The 12,102-nt window shown below is 43.4% G+C and overlaps 1 protein-coding gene across 4 annotated transcripts in view; it reads left to right on the top strand.

Moving 5' to 3' along the window:
* The window catches only part of atf1 (activating transcription factor 1), a 42,235-nt gene extending 31,068 nt beyond the window's left edge, over positions 1-11,167 (top strand). For 3 of the 4 annotated variants that reach the window (XM_014132891.2, XM_014132889.2, XM_045691639.1), the window contains exons 4-8: positions 1,996-2,093; positions 6,587-6,726; positions 7,146-7,349; positions 7,556-7,700; positions 10,266-11,167. In XM_014132891.2, the coding sequence (XP_013988366.1) occupies positions 1,996-2,093; positions 6,587-6,726; positions 7,146-7,349; positions 7,556-7,700; positions 10,266-10,410 (732 nt within the window). In that variant the 3' untranslated portion in view covers positions 10,411-11,167. The remainder of the gene's footprint in view (positions 1-1,995; positions 2,094-6,586; positions 6,727-7,145; positions 7,350-7,555; positions 7,701-10,265) is intronic. The other variant, XM_014132890.2, reaches the window with a different exon arrangement.
* The last annotated feature ends 935 nt before the right edge of the window (positions 11,168-12,102 follow it).

Below are 12,102 nucleotides of genomic sequence, written 5' to 3'. Positions count from 1 at the left end.
GGACATTTCTGGGGGGAATGGCCCTAGCCCTTACCCTCTGATCCAACAGGTCACAGATGTGCTCAATTGGATTGAGATCCGGGCTCTTCGCTGGCCATGGCAGAACACTGACATTCCTGTCTTGCAGGAAAACACGCACAGAACGAGCAGTATGGCTGGTGGCATTGTCATGTTGGAGGGTCATGTCAGGATGAACCTGCAGAAAGGGTACCACATGAGGGAGGAGGATGTCTTTCCTGTAACGCACAGCGTTGAGATTGCCTGCGATAACAACAAGCTCAGTCCGATGATGCTGTGAGACACCGCCCCAGACCATGATGGACCCTCCACCTCCAAATCGATCCCACTCCAGAGTGCAGGCCTCGGTGTAACGCTCATTCCTTCGACGATAAACGCGAATCCGACCATCACCCCTGGTGAGACAAAACCGCGACTCGTCAATGAAGAGCACTTTTTGCCAGTCCTGTCTGGTCCAGCGACGGTGGGTTTGTGCCCATAAGCGACGTTGTTGCCAGTGACATCTGGTGAGGACCTGCTTTACAACAGGCCTACAAGCCAATAAGTCCAGCCTCTCTCAGCCTATTGCGGACAGTCTGAGCACCGATGGAGAGATTGCGAGTTCCTGGTGTAACAGAATGGCAACTTGCTGTTGCCATCCTGTACCTGTCCCGCAGGTGTGATGTTCGGATGTACCGATCCTGAACAGGTGTTACAAGTGGTCTGCCACTGCGAGGACGATCAGCTGTCTGTCCTGTCTCCCTGTAGCGCTGTCTTAGGCGTCTCTCAGTACGGACTTTGCTATTCATTGCCCTGGCCACATCTGCAGTCCTCATGCCTCCTTGCAGCATGCCTAAGGCACATCCACGCAGATGAGCAGGGACCCTGGGCATCTTTCTTTTGGTGTTTTTAAGAGTCAGTAGAAAGGCCTCTTAGTGTCCTAATTTTCATAATTTTTACCTTAATTACCTACCGTCTGTAAGCTGTTAGTGTCTTAACGACCGTTCCACAGGTGCATGTTTATTAATTGTTGATGGTTCATTGACCAAGCATGGGAAACAGTGTAATCCCTTTACAATGAAGATCTGTGAAGTTATTTTGATTTTTATTTGGGGGGGGGGGGTCTTTGAAAGACAGGGTCCTGAAAAAGGGATGTGAGTTTTTTTTAATATCCTATCCTTGTCTGTCTGCTCAAAAGTTTGGGGTCACTTACAAATTTCCTTGTTTTTGAAAGAAAAGCTATTTTTTTTGGCCCATTTTTTAAATAACATCAAATTGATCAAAAATACAGTGTAGACATTGTTAATGTTGTAAATGACTATTGTAACTTGAAACGTCAGAATTGTAATGGAATATCTACATATGTGACAGAGGCCCATTATCAGCAACCATCACTCCTATGTTCCAATGTCACGTTGTTACTAACCTAGTTAGCTATCATTTTAAGAGGCTAATTGATCATTAGAAAACCCTTTTGCAATTATGTTAGCACAGCTGAAAACTGTTGTGCTGATTTTAAAGAAGCAATAAAACTGGCCTTCTTTAGACTAGTTGAGTATCTGGAGCATCAGCATTTGTGGGATTAATATGGGAAACCTTTTAATTATATTTGCTGACACGTTGCAGTCAAATTTTGGCACCAGTAGATTAGCTTTCTAGCTTTGTAAACCGCAACCACGCCTTCTGCGATGTTGTTTACAAGGCGGTACGTATTTAAATTGGGTAAGAGAATAAGATGTTACCATTGGTGTATTCAAATTAGATTTTGATATCACAATCCCCCTAAATAATCCCGCCTTCGGAATTCAAGTGTTTGACATGGAAGTTGTCCAATAACTTTATGATCAAACTTTATCAATGTACCAGCAACACTCATTTTTCATGATCTGATTTCATCCAAATATCACGAAAATAATTATTTTTGACTGTGCAGGACCTTCTAAGTAAACATGGTGTATGAGTAACTCATCATGTACCGGCGTCTCTTCTCCTCCACAGGGCCAGGGCTCAGACAGTGACGACTCCCAGGACTCCTCAGACAGTGGAGCCTCTGCCCAGAAGACCAGAGAGATACTGGCCAGACGGCCCTCCTACAGGTAGCCGCCACCGTGCTGTTGTGTCAAACACCATCGTAACCTGTCCATGTAGTGGTGGAAAGAAGTGTGTGCAGACTGCAGAGGTCAATGCTGGTGATGGACTGGGATATTGGTGGCGCTCAAGTCACCTTTTCACCTCATTTAACACCTGTTTGTAACCCCACCACCTTCTCTTTTTGGTGTTATGTTCCAACATTTTAAATGTTACTTTTTACATTGGGTAAAAGTACAGACTCAGAGCTTCAAAATGGTATATCATACAGTGCATTCAGAAAGAATTCAGACCCTTTTACTTTTTCCACATTTTGTTACCTTGCAGCCTTATTCTAAAATAGATGTAATAAATATTTCTCCTCCACAATCTACACACAATACCCAATGACAAAGCGAAAACTGGTTTTGGAAATTTTAGCAAATGTATAAAAAATCTAAAACCATAATCGGCGGAGAAGAGTCTTGGTCAGCTCCAGAGTTCCTATGTGGCGATGGGAGAATGGTGGTGGCAGCATCATGCTGTGGGGATGTTTTTCAGGGGCAGGGACTGGAAGACTATTCCGGATCATGGCAAAGATGAACGGAGAGAAGTACAGAGATCCTTGATGTAAACCTGCTCCAGAGCGCTCAGGATGAAGGTTCACCTTCCAACAGGACAATGACCCTAAGCACACAGCCAAGACAACGCAGGAGTGGCTTCAGGACAAGTCTCTGAATGTCCTTGAGTGGCCCACCCAGAGCCCGGACTTGAACCCGGTCTAACATATTTGGAGAGACCTGGAAAATAGCATATTTCTGTCCTGTGCTTTGGAGCAGGACATGTAATGCTCATAGCCTTTTCAGTGCAAAAGTCCAGATTTTCAACCAAAAAAAATACATGTATGGGGGATGGTTGCACATCTCTGGGAGGAAGGACATCAACGTTGCACAGCAGCTGAAACCTGGTCCCAGCTGACTGAAAGCTCCTTGGCTGCAACAACACCAGGCTCCAGACAATTGAAGCTGTAATGGAAGAAAGCAGACAAAAATAGACATTGCACGCCAGCAATAACATTCCTTGACCCGAAGTTCAAGCAATAAGCTCAAAGTACAAAGACAAAATACCTGAAATGTTGGTTGTTCACCCTCGTTCATCTCCTTGTACTGGGGGCGGAGAGCAGGTTGATGCTGAAAGACAAATTCCAGAAAAACAGGTTAATACAGAAATTCATTCATCTCCTATATCTTTACCTGTTGACTGCTACAGCTGTACTAAAATGCCCTGTACACTCAACCTGCTTCCAGCCAAACAATTGCAATGCAGACACTACACGATAACTAAATGGATTTAGGAAACATTTAACTAGATAATTACCAGCTAGTTGAACATGCAAAAAACAACCGACGTCTATAATCTGATGTAGATGGCTAACTATTTAGCCATCATTTCATTGTGACTAGCTAGCCATCTTAGTATGTCCCTATCACTTAACATTCGCACCACAGTGGCTAATTTCAGTAGCTAGCTAGGTAAACATGACAAACTGACCAACATGACAAAGATTATCATTATGTCATGCATGGCTTAGCACATCAGCAATCAACATTAAGAGCAGAATGCAACTGGCCAGCTCAGCTAGCTAGCTGGCTGTAACTTTACCTGTATGCAGATTGAAGTCTTTGGCCTGAATCCCAAGCGTCATGTCTAGAGGAAACCTGGCACCATCCCCTGTGGTGGCAGCATCATACTTTAGGGCTATTTGTCAGAGGCAGGGACTGGGACTTTTTTTCTAAACCTGTTTTCGCTTTGTCATTGGGGGGGAGTGTAATGTAACAAAATGTTGAAGAGGTCAAGGGGTCTGAATACTGTAGCTATCTTGGCATTTTAACTGTAGACTTAACTGTGTATGGACTATGATGATTCATGGCTGTCTTTGCCAGCAGCATACCACCCTGCATCCCACTGCTGACTTGCTTCTGAAGCTAAGCAGGGTTGGTCCTGGTCAGTCCCTGGATGGGAGACCAGATGCTGCTGGAAGTGATGTTGGAGGGCCAGTAGGAGGCACTCTTTCCTCTGGTCTAATTTTTTTTTATCCCATTGCCCCACTGCCCTGTGAAGGGTGCCGTCTTTCGGATGGGATGTTAAACGGGTGTCCTGACTCTCTGAGGTCATTAAAGATCCCATTGCACTTATCGTAAGAGTAGGGGTGTTAACCCCGGTGTCCTGGCTAAATTCCCATTCTGGCCCTCATACCATCACGGCCACCTAATCATCCCCAGCTTACAATTGGCCCATTCATCCCCCTCCTCTCCCCTGAAACTATTCCCCAGGTCGTTGCTGTAAATGAGAATGTGTTCTCAGTCAACTTACCTGGTAAAATAAAGTCTGAAATGGCAGTCTTTCCAAATTTAAAGCTGCTAGCAGCAATGCCGGGGTTAAAGCTGTTGGCCCACTTTGCCACCACCAATTTTAAAACATTTACCTAGGATGAGCTACTGCTGTACTCCTACAATGATGCTAGAATGATATCTTTTAGATGTTTACTAGTGTTAGGTTCTTATTTTTCAGAGTAAATAACTCACAGACACTAGATAAGCTTTAACCAAGTTTAATCAAATGTATTTATATAGCCCTTCTTATATCAGCTGATATATCAAAGTGCTGTACAGAAACCCAGCCTAAAACCCCAAACAGCAAGCAATGCAGGTGTAGAAGCACGGTGGCTAGGAAAAACTCCCTAGAAAGGCCAAAACCTAGGAAGAAATCTAGAGAGGAACCAGGCTATGAGAGGTGGCCAGTCCTCTTCTGGCTGTGCCGGGTGGAGATTATAACAGAACATGGCCAAGATGTTCAAATGTTCATAAATGACCAGCATGGTCAAATCATAGTAATCACAGTGAACAGGTCAGGGTTCCATAGCCGCAGGCAGAACAGTTGAAACTGGAGCAGCAGCACGACCAGGTGGACTGGGGACAACAAGGAGTCATCATGCCAGGTAGTCCTGAGGCATGGTCCTAGGGCTCAGGTCCTCAGAGAGAGAATTAGAGAAAGCATACTTAAATTCACACAGGACACCGGATAGGACAGGAGAAATACTCCAGATATAACAGACTGACCCTAGCCCCCCGACTCATAAACTACTGCAGCATAAATACTGGAGGCTGCGACAGGAGGGGTCAGGAGACACTGTGGCCCCATCCGATGATACCCCCGGACAGTGCCAAACAGGCAGGATTATAACCCCACCCACTTTGCCAAAGCACAGCCCCCGCACCACTAGAGGGATATCTTCAACCACCAACTTACCATCCTGAGACGAGGCTGAGTATAGCCCACAAAGATCTCCGCCACGGCACAACCCAAAGGGGGGCGCCAACCCAGACAGGAAGACCACGTCAGTGACTCAACCCACTCAAGTGACGCACCCCTCCTAGGGACGGCATGGAAGAGCACCAGTAAGCCAGTGACTCAGCCCCTGTAATAGGGTTAGAGGCAGAGAATCCTAGTGGAGAGAGGGGAACCGGCTAGGCAGAGACAGCAAGGGCGGTTCGTTGCTCCAGTGCCTTTCCGTTCACCTTCACACTCCTGGGCCAGACTACACTCAATCATAGGACCTACTGAAGAGATGAGTCTTCAATAAAGACTTAAAGGTTGAGACCGAGTCTGCGTCTCTCACATGAGTAGGCTGACCATTCCATAAAAATGGAGCTCTATAGAACGCCCTGCCTCCAGCTGTTTGCTTAGAAATTCTAGGGACAATTAGGAGGCCTGAGTCTTGTGACCGTAGCGTACGTGTAGGTATGTACGGCAGGACCAAATCGGAAAGATGGATAGGAGCAAGCCCATGTAATGCTTTGTAGGTTAGCAGTAAAACCTTGAAATCAGCCCTTGCCTTAACAGGAAGCCAGTGTAGGGAGGCTAGCACTGGAGTAATATGATCAAATTTTGGGGTTCTAGTCAGGATTCTAGCAGCCGTATTTAGCACTAACTGAAGTTTATTTAGTGCTTTATCCGGGTAGCCGGAAAGTAGAGCATTGCAGTAGTCTAACCTAGAAGTAACAAAAACATGGATGAATATTTCTGCATCATTTTAATCATTCCCAAAGGTTCTGTACAGCTGTAATCAGACAGCAAAACATTTCTTTCTTCACAGTTATATACATCCTACTTAAGACACTCCTCCTTACAGTTTATGGCTCCACAGGAAACTAATAAAGAGGGTAACGGGATGACAAACCTTTTACTGCCTTAAGAGAATCTGTCCTCACTTCCTGATCTCAACACATTCCTTCATCTAATCCACAGATGAGAACCATTAACTTCTGACATAACCCAGTCTCTTTCATTTCCTATCTCAATGATCAAAGTTTAGCCGATTCCAACACTAGTGAGCCACTTATTCTCCATTCATTTTCCAGTCTCATTACTTTGGTTCTGTAGCATTGTGTGTTTTAGTGTAAGGATTTCGGTAATGGATTATTGTATGAGTAATCTCCTGCTTCTTCACGGTGGTCTGTAGGAAGATCCTCAATGAACTGTCTGCTGAGGAGGTGGCGTCACGCAATGAAGGAGAGGATGAAAACCCTGCTTCCTCTGGCATGACCACAGTGACAATGCCCAACACCCAGACAATCTACCAGACTAGTAGTGGCCAATACAGTAAGGGTTGCCCTACTACATAGCACTACAACAACCACACACCATCCTACCAGTGCATAATTTTGTCACCATAAATAGATTATACAGTTGGATATTGTTCGAGTTGGAGGCACTTGTTGAGTAAGGGATCATCAATAATGGGCTTCTACAGTTTTGTGGAAATATATCGCACCGCCGGGGACAGGGAGTGCAAACTGGCTCCCGAGGTGTGGTATTGTAAGCATGCACAAATCTCTCAACTTTTCACAGGCTTTCAACTCAGGCAGCCATGGGCATGAACAGAAAAGTGAACCTTCACACAGTTGCAGTTTCTTTTATAAAAATATATATATCGAAAAATGCAACAGATTTAAAAGAAAAAAAAAATCGGTGCCCGTCATACCATTGTCCCTAACTTCCTGTGTGTTTATTGTGTGTAGTTACCATCGCCCCTAATGGCGCCATCCAGCTGGCCAGCCCTGGGTCAGAGGGTCTCCAGGGGTTACAGACTCTCACCATGACCAACTCAGGCCAACAACAGGGCACCACCATCCTACAGTACGCTCAGACGCCCGATGGACAGCAGATACTTGTTCCCAGCAACCAGGTGGTCGTACAGAGTGAGTATGGCTTCATGACTCACGGTAAGCGTTGAGACGATACCACAAGGAGAAGTACCCAGTAGTGCCTGCTAAACCTCCCCCCCCATAATTGTCTTGGGTTGTCAGTAAAGCTTCTCTGAAGGTGTGTAAATATCCACCGATCCCAGCTTGTGGTCCACATTGTAATGTGTTGAGATTTTGAAGAGGAGATGCTCTCATCTACTGTTTTAATTGACCTCATCCCCCAGATGCAGGAGGAGAGATGCAGACGTACCAGATCCGCACGGCACCCACAGCGCAACAGACCGTGGTCATGACTTCCCCTGTAGGAATATCTGAACAAAAGAGTGGCGACCCCACCATGAAGAGAGAGATCCGCCTCGCCAAGAACAGGTGTGTGTGTGTATAAGGATTTGTTGTGGCAGTGCACAGTTGTTCCCTTTGTCTGTTTGTGTGTTAACCTTAAATGGCCACTGAAAGCAGGAACCAAATTCTCTGGTTGAAAAAGGCCTATGTGGCATCGATATTAGTCAAACATTTATTCCAGAACCAAAATGTACTAAAGTGTAAGTAGAATAATTTTGGTCAGAATGTCAGTATATTCCAAAAGTGTTTTGTGAGATTTGTGTAACTGAAGATCTCTCAACTTACATGAGGGTTGGGTTTTGATTTCAAACCTGCCCACACAGGACCGCTGCCTGGCACCGTAATCACGGCTGGCAGTAATCAAATCACCTGGATCACAGCTGCCTGCTGTGCTGTAGTGAACACTATCCAATCGCTCACCAGACTCAATCTACTACCCTGCCACTTATTTACAGACAGCCAAAGTAACCATTAGCGCACAGCGCCTCAGACTTGATTAGATAGCATTTGCGACAATGTCGTATATTGCTATGTTGAAAGAATGAGAGTTCTTTTATAAAAGTTTTTTTTCCCCCAACTAAAACTCCCGAGTGGCGCCGTGGTCTAAGACACTACATCTCAGTGCAAGAGGCGTCACTGTAGTACCTGGTTCGAATCCAGGCTGCATCACATCCTGCTGTGATTGGGAGTCCCATAGGACGGTGCAAAATTGGCCCAGCGTCGTCCGGGTTTGGTCGGGGTAGGCCATCATTGTAAATAAGAATTTGTTCTTAACCTCTCTAGGGTAGGTGGCACCAAATCGTCCCACCTACGTAACAGCCAGTGTAATCCCGTGGCGCGTTATTCAAAAACCTCAAAAATGCAAAAACTTCAATTTTTCAAACATATGACTATTTTACACCATTTTAAAGACAAGACTCTCGTTAATCTAACCACACTGTCCGATTTCAAAAAGGCTTTACAACGAAAGCAAAACATTAGATTATGTCAGCAGAGTACCCAGCCAGAAATAGACACCCATTTTTCAAGCTAGCATATAATGTCACATAAACCCAAACCACAGCTAAATGCAGCACTAACCTTTGATGATCTTCATCAGATGACAACCCTAGGACATTATGTTATACAATACATGCATGTTTTGTTCAATCAAGTTCATATTTATATCAAAAACCAGCTTTTTACATTAGCATGTGACTAGCATTCCCACCGAACACTGCCGGTGAATTTACTAAATTACTCACGATAAACATTCACAAAAAGCATAACAATTACTTTAAGAATTATAGATACAGAACTCCTCTATGCACTCGATATGTCCGATTTTAAAATAGCTTTTCGGTGAAAGCACATTTTGCAATATTCTGAGCAGATAGCCCGGCATCACAGGGCTAGCTATTTAGACACCCAGCAAGTTTAGCACTCATCAAAGTCAGATTTACTATAAGAAAAATGTTATTACCTTTGCTGTCTTCGTCAGAATGCACTCCCAGGACTTCTACTTCAATAACAAATGTTGGTTTGGTTAAAAATAATCCATAGTTATATCCAAACAGCGGCGTTTTGTTCGTGCGTTCAAGACGCTATCCGAAAGGGTAAATAAGGGTGACGAGCATGGCGCAATTCGTGACCAAAAAATTCTAAATATTCCATTACCGTACTTCGAAGCATGTCAACCGCTGTTTAAAATAAATTTTTATGCCATTTTTCTCATAAAAAAGCGATAATATTCCGACCGGGAATCTGCGAAAGAACATAAAGCATTCGGTCGACTCGGGCACGCGCCTAAGCCCATAGTACTCTGATCGGCCACTTGCCAAAAGCGATAATGTGTTTCAGCCAGAGCCTGCCTCGATATCGTTCAGCTTTTTCCCGGCCTATGGGAGCCGTAGGAAGTGTCACGTTAGAGCAAAGATCCTCAGTCTTCAATAAAAAGAGCCAAGATAAAACAGAACTTGTCAGACAGGCCACTTCCTGCATGGAATCTTCTCAGGTTTTGGCCTGCCATATGAGTTCTGTTATACTCACAGACAGACACCATTCAAACAGTTTTAGAAACTTTAGGGTGTTTTCTATCCAAAGCCAATAATTATATGCATATTCTAGTTACTGGGCAGGAGTAGTAACCAGATTAAATCGGGTACGTTTTTTATCCGGCCGTGTCAATACTGCCCCCTAGCCCTAACAGGTTAACTGACCTAGTTAAATAAAATAAAAATTTTAATCACATTTGTGATCTAACGTTAGCCTCAGAAATTCAACTTTTTATCAAAAATGGAAACATCTAGAAAGCAGGATGCTCGAAGCATGGAATTCCCTGACAAATCACGTACACGTTGCCATGCTGCGTCACGTGGTTGCTAAGCCATGTGGTGTGGTGGCCTGTTTGGGATGGTGACCGACTAGGAACAATCAACATTACTGCAAGGATATGATATAGTCAACATAAGACACCCACATCGAACCACACCACTAAGACTGAAATCTTGTTTTCCTTTAATGAGCAACAGAAAAACACATGGAGAATTGATGAGTTCAGTCGCTCTTTAAATGTAATCCTCTAAAGCAGTTTTCTGTGTTTCTCCCTGACAGGGAAGCTGCCCGTGAGTGTCGCAGGAAAAAGAAGCAATACGTCAAATGTCTAGAGAACCGTGTGGCGGTGCTGGAGAACCAGAACAAGACTCTCATTGAGGAACTCAAGACGTTAAAGGACCTGTACTGTGTCAAAACAGGATAACCAGGAGGAAGAGAAGCCAGCCAGCGAACAGGACATTTAACGGCAGTGAGTGGCTCAGCTCTGCCACATGGACAACGCGGGGTTAACCGGGAACACATTTCATTTCAGACCTGAAATCCTCCTCAGTTTGTGTTTTATACTCTGTTTTAACATGTCGTGAGTGGTGGCCATGGGAACTGTCCCATTTTTAAAAGACAGTGAAAGAGGTTGACTGTTTTTCATTGTCTTTTTATTGAGCTAACGAATGGATTACTAACGCTTAAATTTGTATTTGTGTATATTTTGTAAGCACACGGGAGGCGTGAATTGTGAGCTTTATCATTGACATTCAATTTTTAATTGTGTCCCCCTTTTCCAGAATTGTCTCCTTATTTTCCTTGTGTAGCAGTAGGTTCAATTTGCTGTTTTTAACATCTATCAATTTGCGGCTGTATTGATTGTATGATGACGTGATTTCATGTATTTTTTTATGTGAACCAGCTATTTCCACCCCCATTCTTTCCCCCATGAGGAAATGTTACAAGTACCATTCCTTATCCTTGTCAAGAGGGATGTAAGGGGTATTAGATAAGATAACATTGTGTAAGGCGGACTTTGCTGTTACTAAGACAATCTATCAGGGAGAAAACACAATGGCAGGGTAATATTTATTTTCTCTTTCTGGAGAGGGGAATGAGCGAATCAAACAAAAAGAGGGAAAGCAATGTCACTCATTCTGTAAGTAAATTGAAATAAATATTTTTCCAGTCTTTACATACATTGCTTACTGGGGATTTTTCTGTTACGTATTATACATTTTTGGGGGGCTCAACACTCATTTGGGCTGTCCAGTGGTAGATAAAAATACCCAGTTGTCATACTTCAGTAAAATTAAAGATGCCTTTTTTAATAGAAAATAACTCAAGTAAAATACTACTTGAGTAAAAGTATTTGGTTTTACATATACTTAAGTATCAAAAGTACATTTAATTGCTAAAATATACTTATGTATAAATCATTTCAAATTCCTTATATTAAGCAAATCAGACGGCACATTTTTTTTATGGATAGGCACGGGCACACTCAAATAATTTACAAACGAAGCATTTGTGTTTAGTGAGTCCACCAGATCAGAGGCAGTAGGGATGTTCTCTTGATAGGTATGTGAATTGGACCATTTTCCTGTCCTGCTAAGCATTAAAAATGTAAATAGTACTTTTGGGTGTCAGGGAAAATGTATGGAGTAAAAAGTACATTCTTTTCTTTAGGAATGTAGTGAAGTAAAACTTGTCCAAAATATAAATAGTAAAGTACAGATACCCCAAAAAACAACTTAAGTAAAAATACTTTAAAGTACTTTACACCGCTGGTCCAGCCTTTCCCATTTAGTGACAAGTATTTGAGGTTTTCATTGGTATACGATGACCTCTAATGGTCATTGATGCAGTTTCCCACCTAGCAATGTTTGTAGATCAAGAGCATGGGGGCCATTGTCTAGGCCAGGTTCTGAAAGCGGTTGTCACTACTTTCCAAGGTAAACATTTTTAAAACACCTTTTGGAAATCAGGTGTTTTGTATGGATTGGTATACAATGTATTGAGATGTGTTGTATTTCAGTTTGGCCCCATATTACACTGCAGTAACTTTATAGTTAGCCTATGCCTCGTGTAGCCAATAGCCATGCTGCTAGCCAATGGACATGGTTATTTTGTA

Source organism: Salmo salar, chromosome ssa12 (genome assembly GCF_905237065.1).
Source record: "Salmo salar chromosome ssa12, Ssal_v3.1, whole genome shotgun sequence".
Classification (NCBI taxonomy): Eukaryota; Metazoa; Chordata; class Actinopteri; order Salmoniformes; family Salmonidae; genus Salmo; species Salmo salar.
Note: the sequence above shows the minus strand (reverse complement) of the source record. Positions and strands in the feature narration are given on the sequence as shown.